Source organism: Bufo gargarizans, chromosome 5, assembly GCF_014858855.1.
Source record: "Bufo gargarizans isolate SCDJY-AF-19 chromosome 5, ASM1485885v1, whole genome shotgun sequence".
NCBI classification, from domain to species: domain Eukaryota; kingdom Metazoa; phylum Chordata; class Amphibia; order Anura; family Bufonidae; genus Bufo; species Bufo gargarizans.
Window position 1 is genome coordinate 142778933 of NC_058084.1, and position 20976 is coordinate 142799908.

General features: G+C 41.4%; 1 protein-coding gene across 18 annotated transcripts in view; it reads right to left on the reverse strand.

Annotated features, from left to right (window-relative positions):
* EPB41L3 (erythrocyte membrane protein band 4.1 like 3) overlaps positions 1-20976 on the reverse strand; it is a 320068-nt gene that overhangs the window by 105817 nt on the left and 193275 nt on the right. For all 18 annotated transcript variants that reach the window (XM_044294315.1, XM_044294314.1, XM_044294313.1 and 15 more), the window contains one exon: positions 1088-1192. In XM_044294315.1, the coding sequence (XP_044150250.1) occupies positions 1088-1192 (105 nt within the window). The remainder of the gene's footprint in view (positions 1-1087; positions 1193-20976) is intronic.

Sequence of the window (20976 nt, forward strand, 5' to 3'; positions counted from 1 at the left end):
GCTGCAGCTGTCCGGGTGGCTGGTCTCAGACGATCAAGGAGGTGAACATGCTGGATGTGGAGGTCCTGGGCTGGTGTTGTTACACGTGGTCTGCGGTTGTGAGTTCAGTTGGATGTACTTTCAAATTCTCTGAAATGGCTTTGGAGACGGCTTATGGTAGAGAAATGAACATTCATTGCATTCAACAGCTCCGGAAGACATTCCTGCAGTCAGCATGCCAATTGCACGCTCCCTCAAACGTTGCAACATCTGTGGCATTGTGCTGTGTGATCAAACTGCACATTTCAGAGTGGCCTTTTATTGTGTGCAGTCTAAGGCACACCTGTGCAATATTCATGCTGTCTAATCAGCACCTTGATATGCCACACCTGTGAGGTGGGATGGATTATCTCAGCACAGGAGAAGTGCTCCCTAACACAGATTTAGACAGATTTCTGAACAATATTTGAGAATAATGGGTCTTTTGTGTTTGTAGAAAATGTTTCAGATCTTTGAGTTCAGCTCATGCAAAATGGGAGCAAAACCGAAAGTGTTGCGTTTATATTTTGGTTCAGTGTAGCTTGAGAATGCAATATAAAGTCTACATAGTTTGAGAGTATAATATAACAAAGCCATTGCTAGTAATAAAGCATTGGGGTCGTAGTCCTAAATATCCTATTATCCCATACTTCAGTCAATCACCATCTTGGTGTTATGCTGCTTGCACTTCTTATTCACATGTAGAATGGTAGAGGGATTAAAAGTGACCAAAGCCTAAGCACTGCAGCATAAAAGGGTTTCTATGTATTACTAATAAGACAATCACATTAATAATGATGCTTACAGTACTTGCATGCAATCAAATGAATTATACCTGATAATTACACCTCATCCACAAACCAAGTATAATTACTATATGTAATGTACAATAATCAGAGATGGCCTGGGGACATTTTATACTTTATTGCCTAGGAGACATATTTTGTAAATCAGGGTACTGAAAAATGGTCACAAACGGTATCTGCTACTTTTATTACTAGGCTGGTACAGACATGTAATTGAAGTAATTTATATCTTTCCTATCCCATCTGATCAGAAAAATGCGTACCTTTTGATTTTCCAAGTCTCTGTACACTAGGCCAAAATAGTCTTTTTCCAAAAGGTTTAAATGTTCACACACTTTATCGAAGAGAACTTGACCTTTTGACCGTTTCTGCAAAAAGAAACAAAAATATAGTTTATATATCAATCAACCTCTAAAACAGTTTAAATAGGCTCAAACATTCTGTTGAAAATGTAAGGCATAAACTAATACGTGATTTTGGCAAAGACAGATGGTTTCCGTGCCATCTCTGTGCGTTAATTGATATCATCTTTTTCCTTCCCTCTATAGTTTGTGTTTGGTGGTGTTATTTGTTTCAGTACATTGAGTTCCGTGGGATTGCTATCAATGCATATCCTTGCCGGCTAAATACCCTATTCATTTCAATATGGGTCAGAGAAGGATAAGAACCGAATTACTGCAACCCTTCCATCTTGTTAGTCGATAGATACATAGATAGATAGATGTTTGTGTCTAGAGAGGGAATTTGCTAGATAAAAAAAAGCTCTAAAAATCCTGTGATCACAACAGCATTGAAATATGGCAGTTACGTCATCCTTTTACGTGAATCAGGAAGAAGAAAAGTTCTGTGGCACAAATGCCAAAGCTTTGAAGATTGTTTCACAGGATCTAAGGGAATCACAAAATTTTTATTTTCTCTTTACCAAGTTTCATTTATTAACTTAAAGTGAGTCTGTCAGCAGTTGATCCTGCAAAACTGCTGACAGTGCTAGGGTAGAGAAGGATAAAATGCATCTTTTGTGGAGCTTCTGCAGGAGTAATGTGAATATGACCTTTTATTCTGTCAGATTCTTCTCTCTCAAGTGCCCAGGGAGGGACTTAACGGCGAAGTGCTCTCTGCATTAGGTCTCCTGGCTGGAGGACACAGTTGTTACTCAGAGCAGAGGGGAGGGACTGTGAAGGAGCTCAATGCAGAAAGCAACTAAATGGGTTGTACAGCCAGTACTTATTGATGACCTATCCTCAGAAGAGGAGGCAGCGCTCATATGAGTGCTGCCTCCTCTCAAGCAGCTGATTGGCGGCGGTGCAGGGAGTCAGATCCCCACCAAACAGATAGTGATGACCTATCCTGGGAGATCCTAGGGATAATTCATCAATATGTACTGGCTGCACAAACCATTTAACAGTGAGGCACCATCTCCTCGACACTTGCAAGAGCAAAATCTAGCAGAATAAAACTTTTTAATCACAGTGCTCCTGATAATATAAGCTGCTCTCCCCAGCCCCTACCTATTGGTGCTGATGAAGACCATAATAATTGCGTCAATGTATATACAACTCAGCATTATGAACAACATATTTTTCAAAAAAGAAATTGGCATGTATTGCTTTATTTGCCTAAACGACATAAAGTCAGTGGTTTCTTGCAATATGGTGTTTGAAACTTCCAATTTAAAACACACATAAAGTACTTTGCCTGCCTTGCACATCTCCTTTGTCATCTGGCATACACTTCCAAAATATAAAATAGAAATAATCTTGGGTACAGAATGAGTCAGCAATGCTTACAAAAGAAAAAAATACTCTTGGTGCTTGATGGAAGTCCTAAATTTGCAGTTACTTGGAAGAGAAAAATGTAGGCAATTTTCCTTCACTCGAGTGAGCTATGTGTTTTGTACACACCTCTCAGGGCTGAACAAACAATAGCCCAATGCTGCAATTGCATGCAATCAAAGTGCCTCTCCTATAGCAGAAAGCAGGGTAATTGAATACAAAGTGTTTTAGCCCACACCCGCTGTTAGCATCAGATGTGACATGATAGATTTCCCGCACAACCATACGGAAGTTATGGCAACAGTCCTCTAAATGAACTACTCAGCAACCAGCACTGGATCTCCCTGTTGGTAGTACACCTCGCACAGTGAGGGCTAACCTCCCGCACTCCAGCTGAGGTGAAACTACAACTCCCAGCATGCTCCATTCATTTCTACGGAGTTCTGAGAACAGTGTACATCTTAGGAGTCGTAGTTTTGCCACAGTTTTGCCGGAGGTTAGCCATCAAAGACCGAACATATGAAATTCCATCTGTCCACAATTACCAAAATTTACAAATCTGCTCATGGCTCAATTTGGAAGATTTACTACAGAAAAGTTAAAAAGCTACGTAAGGAGTTTGGTGCTGCACTCCAGATTTCCTATTCCGTAGGTATTTTTAACACAACAAGAAGCCATTAAACTTTTTTCAAAAATACAGATCGTGGCTATCTGCTGACAATTACATAAGGGACGGTGACTCTTAAAAGTCTTCCTGTGGAGATAGCAGGGCCATTAAAAATAACCCAAGACTCCTAGTGTTATTGAACGGTTCTGTCCTTCATACAAGGCCATCAGAACAGAATAAATGGTGCAATTATAGTAATTATCATTGCAAATCACAAGTGCTTCTTATGGCATTTTTGGCCTCATCATGCATTTGGACTCAGTCGGCTCATCTATTATGCTGGATGACACCTTAGAAAAAGACATTTTATAATTTAACAAAGAAATGTAAAACATACATAATTTCAGACAAAGCTACGTGAAATTAACCGTTCTCACCTCACATACAGCTTCTTATGATAGAATTTCACATCTAATATAATCTCTGCTCCAATTAAAGTATTACTCATCTCATACTGTATATACTAAGTGACTCTTTGTTCTCAAACACTTTGGAGTCTTTTTTGTGCTCCTGTGTAACTTCTCCATGTGTTTTCTTCAAGTATATCTAAGTATGTGAACCGTCCACTAAAAGCACATGGTACGGTTCCTAGGGGTTTCAGAGTTTAAAGCTACAACTAACCAGTTACGCTTGTCAGACTGCTAGTAGGTCAGGTGGGCAATACACCTCCTTTCCACATAGCAGTATAAGGCCTCTTGCACACAAACATTTTTTTTTCCCGTTTGCAGTCCGTATGCGGAACCATTCATTTCAATGGTTCCGCAAAAAAACAGAATGTACATTCCGTTTCCATATTTCCATTCCGCTGAAAGATAGAACTTGTCCTATTATTGCCCGCAAATAACGATCCGTGGCTCCATTCAAGTGAATGGGTCCACAAAAAATATGGAATGCATACGGAACACATCTGTATGTCATCCGTTTTTTGCCCACTTTGCCCATGTGTATACTGTTAAAATACATTACTGTACATTAAATGAAATGATTAAAAATGTTATGTTCCTATTCGTGATCCACAAACAACGGATCGCATACGGAAACCATACAGAGATTTTTTTGCGGAACTACGAAACAGAAACTAAAAACTGAACAATGGATCCATGAAAAACAGACCATAAAATACTGAAAAAGCCATACGCTCACACTTAACTCTTTCGCTACCAGCGCCGTACAAGTACGGTGCTGGAGCAATATACAAACATGGCGCCAGCTCACACATGCAGCGGACGTCATGGCAGGCAGGTCTCTGCTGTTTCAAATTACCTAATTACCACAACCGGCAATAATGCAGATCACAGTAATTAAAGCCTTTAGATGCCGTGATCAAGTGAGATCACGGCATCTAAAGGGTCAAAAACCCAGAAGCTAGTGCTTCCTGGCTTCTTACCGTCATCCTCTGAGGTCAATGAGGATGCCGGTAATTGGTTTCAATACGCTCAGCCTCATTGAAGAGGTTGAGGGCATTAAAGTTGCAATTCTTATTTGGGCCAAGATAAGAAGTTAGCAATAGTCAGTAATAAATACATTTTAAAAATCCATGATTGTTCAAAATTTAAAAACAAACATTTTTTTTACTTAACAAATTAAAAGTTTAAATCTCCTCCTTTCCGTATAATAAAAAAAAAATACCTAAATGACAAAAAATATATATATTTTTCCAATGCGGTGAATGGCATAATGGGAAAAAAAAGGTAAAAATTGACAATTTGCCATTTTTTTTATTGCTTCTCTTAGGCTGGGTTCACACGGGCATTTCGGGAAAAGATGTGGGTGCGTTGCGGGAACATGCACAATTTTTCCACGCAAGTGCAAAGCGTTTTAATGCGTTTTGCAAGCGTGTGAGAAAAATCGGCATGTTTGGTACCCAGACTTCTTCACAGAAGTTTGGGATCAGTGTTGTGTAGATTTTATTATTTTCCCTTATAACAAGGTTATAAGGGAAAATAATAGCATTCTTAATACATAATGCTAAGTAAATTAGGGATGGAGTGGTTAAAAAATAAAAATAAAAGCTATCCCCACATGGGATGAGGTAATCGGACCATGAGGCAAATGTTATACATGGAGAGACTGGAGCTAGAACGAAACAAAGAGCAGTCGACAGCCAAGTTCATAAAAACAATGGAGGAAGTTTATTGAAACGACTCTATCGGAGGGGGAAATCAGAGAGTTAATGTCTCTATTCCAGCATACAAAATGGTACCTAGAAGCCCAATTAAAGGGCACATTGGGAAAGCTACAAATACGAGATACTTAGATTGAGTCGCTGACACCTCAATGTGGAATAAATAAAAATACTACAAATCATTGTTATATCTATCAGATGGCAATTAGGGATGTTGGAGGGTTGGAGAGGGAATCTGTTATTTCATTAAGGAAGTTTAAAAAATAAATAAAAAATTGTTCAGGACATATTGACAATAGATGCTGTATCATATGACAATTGTTTTGCATCTCTTTGTGGAAGTGATGTATGCTCCTCTTGATATTTGTCTTGAATCCAATAAAAATAAGTTTTAAAAAAAAATTAAATAATAATAATTAAACTCACCTCATCCACTTGTTCGCGCAGCCCGGCTTGTCTTCTTTCTTCCTCTTTCAGGACCTGGGAGGAAAAGGACCTTTGATGACATTACTGCGCTCACCACATGGTCCATCACCATGATGATGGTCAAAGGTCCTTTAGCCAGGTCTTGAAGAAAGAAGAGGAGATCCGCTACGCGACCAAGTGGATTAAATTTGTTTATTATTTTTAATCCCTCAATGGACATTTTACTAAGCAATGTTATATAAGGGAAAATAATAAAGATCGGGTCCCCATCCCGATCGTCACCTAGCAACCATGCGTGAAAATTGCACCGCATCCGCACTTGCTTGCGGATGCTTGCGATTTTCACGCAGCACCATTCACTTCTATGGGGCCTGCGTTGCATGAAAAATGCAAAATACAGAGCATGCTGCAATTTTCACGCAACGCACAAGTGATGCGTGAAAAAAACTGCTCATGGCCACAGCCCCATAGAAATGAATGGGTCCGGATTCAGTGCAGGTGCAATGCGTTCACCTCACGCATTGCACCCGCGTGGAAAACTTGCCCGTCTGAAAAGTGGCCTTAGTCTACTTTCACACTCGCGTTTTGGCTTTCCGTTTGTAAGATCTGTCCAGGGCCTAAATTTTTTATAAAAAGTCACAAACACTCCAAAATGGTATCAGTAAAAACTACAGATTGTCTCACATACATGAGACCCCACCCAGCTCAGTAGATATAACTATAAACAGTTATGGGGGTGAGAATATGGTGATGTAACATTTTTTTAAAACTATATTTAGACATAAAAAAAACTATACATATGGGGTATCGTTGTAATTGTACTGACTCTTACAAGAATGAAGGGCATGGGTCAGTTTTGTGGTAAACGGAACGCCATGAGACTAACACCCGTAAAACTGTGGAGGATTTTTTTTTACCCCCAATTCTACCCCATTTGGAAACTTTTTACCGCTTCCCACTACATTGTATGTCATGATTAATGGGGGCATTAGAAAGCACAACTTGTCCCGCAAAAAATAAGCCCTCATACAGCTATGTGAATGGAAATAAAGTAGGTATGGCTCAAGGAAGATTGGGAAGAAAAATCATTATGTAGTATAAGAATCTATTACTTGAGATGAGTCTGGCAGAAGAGTCCAGCGGTTTCTGGCTCATGCACACTGCACAAATGAAGGCAAGGACAGTAAACCTTCACTTCAATATGGATAAAAAGGAAAAGAATAATACTTCTCATCTTACTTCTATGGCGGCATCATCTAGGGAGCACAGGCCCAGAAAACTCCTTTATGGTACATGAGGTAAAATATTCCAGATTTTGCCGATTTGTGAGACTGGCATGTGGATTTTGCCGCTGAAATATCTGTGGATTTAACCTTATGCATTGCAAAGGTGAAATCCACGGTGGAGATCTGCAGCAGATTTCAAATCCACACTGCAGGTAAAAAGAATTTTAGGATGTGCATGAGATTTCTTAACATTTCATCCAATATGATGGTAGCAACTCGGCAGCATGTCCACCACCTGTGAACATGCTTTCAATGTGGTCGGCCACCTTTTGGGGAGTTTTTTGTCAATCTATGGCTGAACTGAAAAGGGAAGCATATAAAGGCCCCCTGCACACGAACGTGTGCTTCCCGTTGCCGTATTGCGGACCACATTTGCGGATCCGCAATACACGGGTGCCGTTCCGTGGGCATGCCGCATCACATGTTTTTTTGCGGAACGGAAGTATGGGACGAAACCCCACGGAAGCATTCCGTTCCGTGCTTCCGTTCCTCACCATTCCGCATCTCTCTGCAAACTTTGTATTAAAGTGAATGGGTCCGTGATCTGCTGCGACTGCCCCACGGACTGTATTTGTGCATTGCGGCTCGCATTTTGCTGGCCGCAGCTCGAAGACGGGGTGCACACATTCGTTTGCAGGGGGCCTTAATCTTGCTACCAAGCCTCAGCTGCCTCGCTCAGGTCCCCTGCTATCAACATCTGCTTCAATCACTGGCTGCAGTGGTGACCTACTCTCCTGGCATGATGTCAACTGGTCACATGATGCAAGAGAGCGAATAACTGACACCAGGATAAATTATAAAAATTTGTTTCCTATTTTGTGTCATTCATTTTGTTATATAAAACGTATAGTTTTACCTCAATGGGGTGAAAACGGCGACGGTTTTGGTTGGTGTTTGATTTATTTTTTCTTATTTTGTAATATAATATTCCTTTTTTTTTTTCTTAAAGGGGAACAAGCCTCCTGTGGGGGCACTGAACAAGGCAGGGCTGATCAGGGTCTGGGCAGAGACACCCATGTCATGTGAATGCCAGGTCAAATCTGACTGCATGGCGCTCATTGACCGCTATGCACCTAGTAATAAACCGCTGCTGTCTTTTTCTTGGGTCCCCAGCTGCCCCTGACAGCTGGGGGCCCAACCTGCTCCTGCTAGAGTGCAGGAGCTGAAATCCAGGGCTGTGCGGTGCTTCGGACAGAAATACAGATGATCGCACAATCAGCTTTGTTTCTGTCCAGCAGGAGGGGGGCCACAAACCGTGGCTTTGCAGTCCGTGGGTTGTGCACCCCTGATATAAATTCATCAGGAAACACTTTCAAAGCAGTTGTGAAGCCCCTAAATCCTATTTCAAAACGGTCAAAAGAAAGTGTATTTTATAGCCTTGAGTCAGTTAGTAATAAACGATGTTACACGCATGAAAACAGAGAATCCTGCATGACAACTCCCTGACAACAAAGTAGATTTGCGCTTTTAACTCGATTCCCCAGATAATGCAGTACAAATGCTAAACTAGGTCAACGCATCATGGAACTTCTAGCAGAAATTTCACTTTCAGATACAAATCTTTCAAACGGCTAACCAGCGTGCAGCGCTTCATGCCGTATGATATCACACAAACACCCTGCTTCACCTGGGGTCACGATGAGAGGAACGGCTTCATCTGCGCTGCGAGACAGAATAAACGTCGAAAATTTCAAACAGCATGAACTTACTTCCACGGAACTAACTGCAGTCTTGTAACCCGGAGTCTGGAAATTCCACTTTCCAACAAAATAGTGGTGAAATAAATCACATGACAAGTGGTAAATAATATAAGGGAATCTGTTACTAGGACAATTAGTATCAAACCAGGCACTATGCCAATCGATGGATACCTTCTCCCCCTGATCAGTGACACATTTCACAGAAAAAAAAGGGCATTAGTAAATATGCTAATGTAGTCTAAAGTGCACCAAGGGCGGGCCCATGAGCCCTTGGTGTCAATAAATCACCGCTACAGAGGTCACATGACACGTCATCGATGGTGCAGGTCAATAAATACTGGCAATCAGGGGCATAGCTAAAGGCTCATGGGCCCTGGTGCAAGAGTTAGGCTTGGGCCCCCCTTCCCTCAGTGCTTTGTGTGTCTTCTTATGCAGCACAAGGGTCTTTGGGCCCCCTCAGGCTCCTGGGCCCGGTAGCGACTGCTACCTCTGCACCCCCTATAGCTACGCCCCTGCTGGCAATGCACCAATAATGGGCAGGGAGTATCTTATATGCCAATAGCGTAATATAACCGGATAACCCACATATTATATTCTAAACAGGTATCTCCAGCATGGACAAATTCTATAGCCAGCCACACAGTATGTGTCCAACTTGCATTGCATAACTGAATGGTAAAATAAATGATACCATTTACTAATAAATTAATACATTTTGGTACCCACTGACATCATGTAATCTAGAGGTTGACAATATGATACAAGCTTTAAGGCCCAGCTAGATCACCCCCAGCCCTAACCAACAGATGACAACCAAGATACAAAAAAAGACGCTCTGAATGGGTTATGTTAACAAATTGTCAGTCATCCTGTTTTTCTTTATGTTTGAGAAACTTCCAGAAAAAATATACAGGTGAGAACATGAATGGTGATGTGTTCACAGCTACAGTCAGTGGTCTCTATTGTCAAGGAAAAGTGAGGGATCCATGTGTTCTGGGGGGGGGAAAAAGAATCATAAACTGTTGGACAAAATGACTGATTGAATCTCCCCACACTTAGTCCTATTTTTCAATCAATGCTAGGATATATACTGTATATGGCCAGGTAGTAGTTCTTCTTTCTTTGTAACGTGCCATGGCTGCCAACCTCGTATTAATACAGTGTTCTCCAGCGGTAAACATGGCGCTCTGGTCCTAAACGCGCTAGTTTCCCAAGTTTAGTGTGTGTGTTTTTTTTTACAGGAACTGCTGATGAGTGCCTCGAGCTACATGACCCTCCATTAGCATTCATGTTTGGGACCAAGAGCTATGGAGAAGACAAGGGGGCAGCGGCCTCAGCACTTCACAAAGAAAGAAGTCAGTGCTGAACTCCTAACGGCAGTATACTAGTGCGTGGCATGGCTGCGTACAGCACTTTAGTAAAACTAAGTATTCCTTTAACCCCTACACTTCACTACCGGAGGTTTTTCAGTTTTCATTTTCTTTCCCCTATCTTCCTTGAGCCATAACTTTTTAATATTTCTGTTCACATAGCTGTTTGATGGCTTTTTTTTTTTTGCGGGACAAGTTGTACTTTCTAATGTCACCATTAATTGTGGCGTACAATGTACTGGGAAGCGGTAAACTAATTCCAAATGGGGTGGAACTGTAAAAAAAACACAATTCCTCCACTATTTTACAGGTTTTGTTCCCACGCTGTTTCGTTTGTGGCAAAACTGACCCATGCCCTTCATTCACTGGTCAGTACAATTACAACAATACCCCATATGTATAGGTTTGTTATGTCTAAATAGTGTAAAAATAAATGTAAACTTAAAAAAAAAAAGTTTTTGGGCATCACCATATTCTGACCCCATAACTTATTTATAGTTGTATTTACTGAGCAGTTTTGGGGGATCATTTTTTGTGGGACAATTGTAGTTTTTATTGATACCCTTTTGGAGTGTGTGTGACTTTTTGATCACATTTTATGAAATTTTTTTGTGGTAGGAGAAGAAATGAAAAAATGGCGAATTGGCCATATTGAACCTTTTTTCCATTATGCCATATTGGAAAAATATTTTCATATTTTAATAGTACAGGCATTTTCAGTCGTGATAATACCCATGTTGTTTATATTTTTGTTATTTAGTTTTTTTTTTTATTACACGGAAAGGGGGATTTAAATTTTTATATATTTTTTATTTTTTATATACTTTTAAGTTTTTTTTAATACATTTTGTTAAATGATTTTCAAGCTCCTTTATGAGCCAAAGAAAATCTATTTTTAAATTATTATTTTTTTTTATTTTGAACAATCATGTCTTTTTAAAATGACTTTATTACTGTCTATTGCTCATTTCTTATGTTGGCCTGCCATCTGGTGGCCAAAATAAGAATTGCAGTTTGAATACTCTTCAGCGAGACCCAGTACATTCAAACCAATTACAGGCCTCCCCATTAGCCACAGGGAATGTTGGAAGGATTCCCGGAAGCGCGAGCTTCTAGGTTTTTGACACTTTAGATGTCGTGATCTCAAATAATCACGGCATCTAAAAGCTTTAATTACCACAATCGGCATTATTGCCAGTCGCAGTGATTAGAGCGTAGCGAAAGGGTTAAGAAAGTGTTGATGACATAAACTGCCATTGAACTTGAATATACTGTATTAAATTAATTAGCATTTTACTCTGGGTCAGTTGATGACGTTAGAAGGGTCTGGATCTGAACATTTTTGTAATTGCATGTAATAAAATGTATTTGTATAGTGCCACCTGCTGGTTTTTTTTTTCTTTCTTATTTCTGTTCACTGAGAAGGCCGCACATGCTCAGTTTCATCCTCAGCTGCCACCTTAGCTGTGATAGGAAGAGCATGGACACACTCCCTGAGCTGCAGCAGAAAAGACACTCCCCCTGAGCTGTGATAGGAAGAGCATGGACACACTCCCTGAGCTGCAGCAGAAAAGACACTCCCCTTGAGCTTTCAGCTTGATATGAATCTAGCAGAGCAATAAATGGGGAGATCTCTGGATCCATGTGAGGTACAGGGCTGGTTCTAGCCTTGTTAAAAAGAGACTGTCATGCACTATATAATATATATTTTCATATTTTTTACATTAGTTTATTTAAAGGGGTTGTCCGGGTTCAAAATATATATATTAAGTATAAATGAAAAATAAACATTTACAAAAAAAAACTACACGTTAACAATAAAAATATTCATTTTCAGCAGATTTGTGTAGGAATTTTTTTATTTTCATTTTTTAAATTAAAATTCACAGAATATCGGTATAAATTATCAGCTATCGGCCTGAAAGTTCACAGATTATCGGTATCGGCTCTAAAAAAAAAAAATCTATATCGGTCGATCCCTAGGACATAACTTCATTTTTTTTAACCCATGCAGCCCCCCTGACTTGAGCATCGGAGCAGCTCTTGCTTTGATGCTCTCCTTTGCCCTGCGCTAAATCATGCAAGGCAAAGGCATTTTCAGGAGTTCCGGTGACGAACCAGGCTCTCCATGGGGCTGCCAGGAAGCCCGGTGACGTCACTGATGGGCGGGCTTTAGCGCTGCCCTAGCCAGTAAAATGGCTAGGGCAGCGCTAAAGCACGCCTATCAGAGCCGGTGACGTCACCAAACATACTGCCGGGCGGAAGCTTCCTACCGGCAGTGTGTTATTGTAAACAAAAGAGCCCGTGCCCGTGCGATCTAGCGCAGGGCAAGAGAGCACATCAGAGGATGAGATGCTCCGATGCTAACGTCAGGTTGGCTGCCTGGGTGAAAATATGGGTATGTCCGGGTTCAGCTCTGAACCTGGACAACCCCTTTAACATAACATTCAAATGCTCTTTGAACGTTAACCTACGCTCCTGACAGCAGATTACAAACTATAAAAGAAAACCTCACCAATCATACACAAACCGTTTCCAAAGGAAAACCACTTTATTTTCTCTGATCTAGAGTTCAGAAACAGTGATTTGATCTGTACCCCAAAACAGAACTAGATCAACAATCTTCTTAAAAGCGTTTAACAAACCAGTTTATACATTTATTTTTATATTATTGCAGTTTTTTTTTTAGAATGTTAGATCAACTGAAAAAAATATATATATTACTGTTGTTCCCAATACAGATGGTTGTTACATAACATCTCATAGCATTTGGTGCTGCAAAAACAATTCTGCAAACACAATAGAGCAATTGGAAAAGCCAAATATAGATCTGCTATCTGGACATACAACTAGGGACAGTGGAAGTGAATGCAGGATTATCTGCCAGAGCGTCGCTCAGCTCGCAGCATTCTAACTTTAGTCAGTGCACGCCTGCAGATGATGAAAAGAATAAGGACAAAAGGGGAATGTCAAACCCAATTATTACACTAGAACATTATCTAGATTCATTAATGCAAATTCCTAAATACTTTGATTTAGTGACACTTACAGTCTACTAATATTTTGTCAGATGATTCCAAGTGTACAGACAGACGGCATGCCGTTTGTGTAAAGAAAGTATGCAGCTGAGAGAAGAGAGCAGAAGGCTCAGGAATGAGGTCATGGACAAGTGACTCATCATGGCTGGAATGTCTAATAAGCATCAGCTTAAATCTGTACACTGAACTGGAGCATAACCATCACAGGGCGAGCGGGGAATTCACAATGTACAGAAATACCCAGAATAAGACACATTGCAGGGATTAGGAAATGATGGTCGTCTCCATCTTGGGATCTAGAAGCATGTATGACTTCATGAAGCCCATCCACACAGATCTGATTTGACCGTGTATAATCCTACTTTCTCTATGCAGAATTTCAGAATCTGACTGCATTCACATGAAAGTGAGAAAAAAAGGTTGTCATATGGCTGTTCTCAGAACAATGGAATTCTATGGGCGTATTCACATGGCCATCTTTTCTATCGGCTAGTGAATAACGGCCGTCAAAAACATAGGACATGTCCTATTCTGGCCATTTTCATTGACAAATGGCCCCCATACAATTCAAAGGGACAGTTTCTAACCACCGTTTCTTAGAAAGCATCTGTTAAAAAAAATGTCTGCTCAAAATAGCCCGCTTTGACATTTTTAACGTTTAGTTTTTTTGACTGTTGCGCGAATGTATCTTTTAGGCACAAAACATAGTAAATGGAATGGGTAAGCTGCAGTACCCGCAAAGATTATTTAGCTTAGAAAAAAAAAGGATATCTTAAAGGGTAGGGATCGACCGATATTGATTTTTTAGGGCCGATACCGATAATTTGTGAACTTTCAGGCCGATAGCCGATAATTTATACCGATATTCTGGGAATTTTCATTTTTGAAAAAAAAATAAAAAATTCCCACAAATCTGCTGAAAATTAATGTTTATTGTTAATGTGTATTTTTTTTTGTAAATCTTTCTTTTTCATTTATATTTAATATTTTGGTGTTTTTATTATTTTTTTTGTAACTTTTTTTTTTTTAACTAACTTTTAGCCCCCTTAGGGACTAGAACCCTTGTCCTATTCACCCTGATAGAGATCTATCAGGGTGAATAGAAGCTCACACTGTCCCTGCTGCTGTGTGCTTTGTGCACACAGCAGCATGGAGCTTATCATGGCAGCCAGGGCTTCAATAGCGTCCTGGCTGCCATGGTAACCGATCGGAGCCCCAGCATTACACTGCTGGGGCTCCGATCGGAGGAGCAAGGGAGAGGGGATCCTGTGGAGGGGCGCACTGCGACTGGGGTGGGGGGGCCCTATGCGCCACCACTTCTTAATACTGGGGGGGAGGGGGCGCACTGCGTCACCAATGCTTAATACTGGGGTGGGGGGCTTGGGGGGGGGCGCACTGCGCCACCAATGTCTGATACTGGGGGGCTTGGGGGGGGGGGGGCGCACTGCGCCACCAATGAAGCTTAATCTCACATTTATTCATATACAGGAGGCGGGAGCTGGCTGCAGGATCACATAGCCGGCTCCCGACCTCTATGAGCAGTAGCTGCGATCCGCGGCACCTGAGGAGTTAACTACCGCAGATCGCAGCTACAGCTCATAGAGGCCGGGAGCCGGCTATGTGATCCTGCAGCTCCCGCCTCCTGTATATGAATGAATGATAGATTAATCTTCATTGGTGGCGCAGTGGCCATAGCTCCTCCCCTTCTCTTGTCCCCTGTCCTTTCATTGGCGGCAGCAGCAGCAGCAGCAGCACAGGGGGAGGAGACACTGCTTCCTTCTCCCCTGTGCTGCTAAGGGGAACACGAAGAGCGCTGACAGCAGCGCGATCTGTGTTCCCCATACACTATCGGAATATCGGCAAAATAGATGCCGATACCGATAGTGTTCAAAATCCTGAATATCGGCCGATAATATCGGTAAATCCGATAATCGGTCGATCCCTATTAAAGGGGTATTCCAGTGATTTCAAGTTATCTCCTATGCACAGCACTGCACCCTACAGAACCTCATTACCCCTCCATGTGCACTGCTGCTCCATTCAACTCTATGAGACTGTCGGAGATAGTCGAGTACAGCACTCAGCTACTTTCAGCAGGTCCCATTCATTTTAGGGGACCCTGCAGGGTACAGGGCCCCTATTCTCATGATCAGTGGGGTTTCCAGCAGCAGGACCCCCATCAATCTCATCAATATCCTCTATATATATATATATATATATATATATATATTATTATTCTAATTAATTACTATCTCATTTACATGCATGGCCTGGATTTACTTTTACTCTCCATGTTTCTGATAAAGTTTACTGCGCTAACATAATTAAGGGGTCGTAAGCTTTTTTTGACCTCTTACAGACCAACCTACAGTATTTTGGGCATTGAGACGTAAGCAATTTTTTTCCCATCATGGTATTCAAAGAGCCATAGAGTTTATATATTTTTCCATCAAGGTACCTGCATGAGGGCTTTGTGTGTGGAACGAGCTGCATCTTTCAATGGTATCATTTTTGAGAACATACAATTCATTGATTAGATGATATTGTTTTTTCAGCGGAATGCAAAAAAGAACAGCAATTCCTCTACTGGTTTTTGTGTTTGTTTCCTGGTACACTACAAATATCAACTTTATTATACTGGTTGGTATGCAAATGATGATACCGGATATGTATGGTATTATTATGATTTACTGCACAATCAAAAAAACTATGGGGTACATTTATTAAGTCCTATAGCTGGCAGTGGATCCGCCGGAGTTATGCAAAGGGGACGGCCTCTCCATAACTTCGGCATATCCACTGCCGCTTCTAAATGTAAGCCAGCTTCCTAGCTGTCTTACATTCAAACCATTTTCTACGCCAAATGGTAAATGAGACGGACCTGCCAACCTCTTCCCTTCCACGCCATGCCCACTTTTCTAGACCTGGCGTGAGCGGGGAAAAGTAGCAGATTCGTCAGAGATATACCTAATATAGGGTATTCTCCCCTAGAAGTAATGTTTCTAGAAGAGAATACCCGTGTGATATGATGTGCAATGGTGTAGCATAATTTCTCTTTCTTCTAAATCTGATGCCCCTAATAAATGTGCTGTGTTGTTATTTAGTATCTAATACAGAACAAGGGGGTCAATTATGATATCCACTTTGCCAGCAACTGAAGTAAAAAAAAAGTCACAAACTGCATTTTTACGCTGCCCTTGCCACTTTCCAGAAAAGGGGGGAATGGCGAAGGCGAGGCAATAACCCCGTCACATGTACCTTCAATTACAACAGTTTTCTGCCATAAATAATGAATGAAATCTAGTGTAGTTTTCAATCGGGCACATGGACTGCAGAAGGATGTGCTCCATTATGACCAGGCATGCATATAGCCAGGACAGTCCTAAGTATTCTTTTCAGTAGGGAAGAGCAATGATACAGAAGACGTGCAGAATTTGAATGGAGCTGCATTATTCCCATTGCAGACAATAAATGTGCTTCTATGCTTTAGTCTCCTATGTTTTATTTGGTGAAAATACTGTAACAGGACATATGGGGAAATTGATAGATGGTGAATCAGTAAACCAGGGCAAACCCATGTACATCTCCAGGGAATAGGGTTAATTTCTAAAACAAATGTATATGGCGCCTAAAGGCCTCAATAAGGCTACTTTCACACTCGTGTTTTGGCTTTCCGTTTGTGAGATCGGTCTTGGGCTCTCACAAGCGGTCCAAAACGGATCAGTTTTGCCCTAATGCATTCTGAATGGATAAGGATCCGCTCAGAATGCATCAGTTTGCGTCCGTTCCGTCTCAATTCCGCTCTGGAGGCGGAAACCAAAACGCTGCTTGCAGAGTTTTTCTGTCCACCTGATGAAGCAGAGCCAAACGGATCCCCCCACTCAATGGGGACGGATCCGTTTTCTCTGACACAATAGAAAACTGATCCGTCTCCCATTGACTTTCAATGGCGTTCAAGACGGATCCGTCATGGCTATATAAGACATAATACAACCGGATCCGCTAGTGGGAAAGTAGCCTAAGACATAATTTTCACCTCTGGCACATCACACTCTTTTTCATAGCATCTCCATTTAAAAGCACAGCTTTTAATAAAGGTGATAATTTCCATTTAATCATTCGGCTGCAGTCTCATACCTTATAATTGAGAACTGAGTCATCTTACCGGTGCGAACAACCCACAGCATAAAAATGGAACCTCGTTATCGGTGCCAAGAAAACACAAGTGTTAGAATATCAGTTTAAACTTTTATCCTAAGAAAATGATGAAAATTCTTCTTTTGCAGGCACATAGAGGTATCCCAAGCAGCTTATAACAACTATTACTCGAGAACTGAACAGGCAGCTATGGTAAAGGAACCACCGATGAAGATCAATGTGGATCTCCAGAACATCAAGGACTAGAGAAGGACCATTTTCCTTTTTTTCCTTTTTTTTTTTTACAAGGGACTCATTCTCTTGAATATATAAAAATTTTATAACTTTGTTTTACTGGATTTTCTGTTAGGCTACTTTCACACTCGCGTTTTGGACGGATCCGTCATGGATCTGCAAAAACGGATCCATTACAGCAATACAACCGCATGCATCAGTCATGAACGGATCTGTTTGTATTATCTTCAACATAGCCAAGATAGATCCGTCATGAACTCCACTGAAAGTCAATGGAAGACGGATCCATTTTCTATTGTGCCAGATTGTGTCAGAGAAAACGGATCCGTCCGTCCCCATTGACTTACATCCGTCTGCCTCCGGAACGTCAGGCGAACACTAAAATGCTGCAAGCAGCGTTTTTGTGTCCGTCTCCAGAGCAGAATGGAGGCTGAATGGAACGGATCCTTTTCCATTCAGAATGTATTAGAGCAAAACTGACCCGTTTTGGACCGCTTGTGAGAGCTCTGAATGGATCTCACAAACGGAAAGCCAAAACGCGAATGTGAAAGTAGCCTTAGCTGTTATACAGAAAGTGGACTGCATTATAGTAATCAATCCAAATAAAAAACTACAATAGAAACTAAAAAAATACAAATAAAAAATGTTTTCTGGTATGCAAAATGAAGCATGCAAAGTTGTTCACTAAAGGGAAATAAGTGTATGCTTCCGGCATCCTGATAAGAAAACTGCAGCTAATATGGACTGTAAACTCTTCTCCAATGTTCTCTTTTTACTACCATTTACCACATAACATTTAGGCCTCTTTTACAGATGCGGACCCATTCACTTCATTGGGTCAGCAAATCTGGAGATGCGGAATGGAAGCACGGAAAGGAAGCACTACGGAGTGCTTCCGTGGGGTTTCGTCCCGTCCTTCCATTCCGCAAAAAGATAGAACATGTCCTATCTTTTTGCGGAATGGCCGGATCGCAGACCCATTCAAGTAAATGGGTCCATGATCCGCTGCGTCTGCCCCATGGACTATGCTCGTGCATTGCAGCCCGCAACACGACCAGAGGCCTGAGTCACATAACAAGGCTATACAAAAGAAGGATAGCAATGCTGTGAGATGCCACCTAGTGCCTGAGCAGCCAATCGATACACACAGGGGAACACTTACTACTACTGGTATACCATAGAATGTAGGGAGTGCCATATCCACCAAAATGGCTCACGTTTTCTGTGAAGTATAAAACAGCACTGTGACATTTCTAAGCGAGAATCTTTTGTAGATAAGTTGCAGTGTAAATCTTGCACACTGAGAAAAACAGTGCATTGATGCAAGCGTCCCCCAAGAACATATTTCTTCTGTACTGGAGGTACTAATATTATGTGCGAATTATTGGGGTCATTTATCAAACTGGTGTAAAGTAGAACCGGCTTAGCTGCCCATAGCAACCAATCAGATTCCACCTTTCATTTTCCAAAGGAGCTGTCAAAAATGAAAGGTGGAATCTGATTGGTCGCTATGGGTAACAAAGCCAGTTCTACTTTACACCAGTTTGATAAATGACCCTTTTGTCTGAAGACATTTCGGTTTTGTGACATGACTATTCACATCCTTTGCAATTGTGGGGTGATTTTCTTTTCTTTACTACAGCCTGATGTATTTACAGGAATTTATTATTTTTTTATTCAAGAACTCAAGGAAATGAACCAGAATTATGTAAAATGCACATGAATTATGTTGCAAAATCCACCAAGACATGGAATACCGCATTTTTCGCTCTATAAGATGCACCTAGGTTTTAGAGGAGAAAAATAAGAAAAAATATTTTTTTATCAGACCTCAGATCAGACCGCAGTCTTCATCAGACCTCAAACCAGACACCCAATCTTCATTATACCCCCAGTGCTCATCAGACCTCCAAATCAGATACCTTCATCAGACCTTGGATCAATGCCCTAATCCCCATCAGAACTCACATCAGACCCCCAAATCAGACCTCCAATTGTCATCAGACTTCGGATCAGACCATAGTGGGAGCACATATTAGAATTCGCTTGATATTACGCACTGCCATTTCTCCCCAATTTTTGGGGGGGAAATGCATCTTATGGAGCAAAAAAAAATACAGTAGATTGTGGGCACCAACTGTACTATTCATACACAGCAGATATGTTGCTAAATTACTGTGACTCAATGTCACTTCAATTAATCTGAATGGGATTGTTTGATGGCGGCCACATGGATTTCTTCAAAACCCATTCACATGAATGTATTCTAAAAACAAACACTCACTGACAAAAAATAAAAAAAATGCACCCAAATAGAAATGTTGGATTGCTGCAAAACCCAGTATGCAGCATTAGCATTGTCTCAGGCAGATAAAGGGCATCAGCAGACTTGTACCTACTGGCTGACCTGTTGCATGTGCGCTTAGCAGCTGAAGGCATCTGTGTTGGCCCCATGTTCATATGTGCCCGCATTAGTGAGAAAAATAATATTTTACTATATGCAAATGGGCCTCTAGGAGCAATGAGGGTGTTGCCATTACTCCTAGATGCTCTGCTCTCTCTGCAACTGTTGCGATTGACAGGGCTAGGCAGTAAAACCATCATCATGCTTGGCTCTATCAATCAAAGTGGAAAGGGCTCTGCAGTTGCAGAGAGAGCAGAGCCGCTAGGTGTAATGACAACGCCCCCATTGCTCCTGCTCCTAGAGGCTCATTTGCATATGTTAAATCACAGATGCCTTCAGCTGCCAAGAGCTCATGCAACAGGTACAAACCTGCTGACAGATGCCCTTTAAATGACTACGGGTGTGGTCTGTTAGATACCAGGTCTTGCCCGTTAAAAGTACTTCTTCCGCTTCATGATAAAAAGGGTCTCAGAGGCTACTTTGGGTAGTGTACCTCTTGGTGAGAGATCGTTGACTGCTAGACGTGCTTCTATGATGCACTCAAAGACATTTTGCCCAGTTGGCATACTCTGAGAGGAGGCTCATCACTGGACTGAGAAGAAGCAGGATGGTCATTTCGATTGAAATGACCTACATCTAGGCCATTCTGACCTAACTGTTGGGAGTGCACACATACACAGCGGAAAGGCTCCAGACACTACAGTCCACCAGTAGAGAGGATTCTTAGATCCACCAACATGCACGAGCAGTGCCACAGTTCTGCTGTTCACCATCCAGACACAAGTGGCATCTTCATTACAAACCGCTGTCTCTCCCCAGACCATTTCCAGGCACTTAAAGGGAACCTGTCACCAGGATTTTGTGTATATAGCTGAGGACATGGGTTGCTAGATGGCCGCTAGCACATCTGCAATACCCAGTCCCCATAGCTCTGTGTGCTTTTATTGTGTATAAAAAACGATTTGATACATA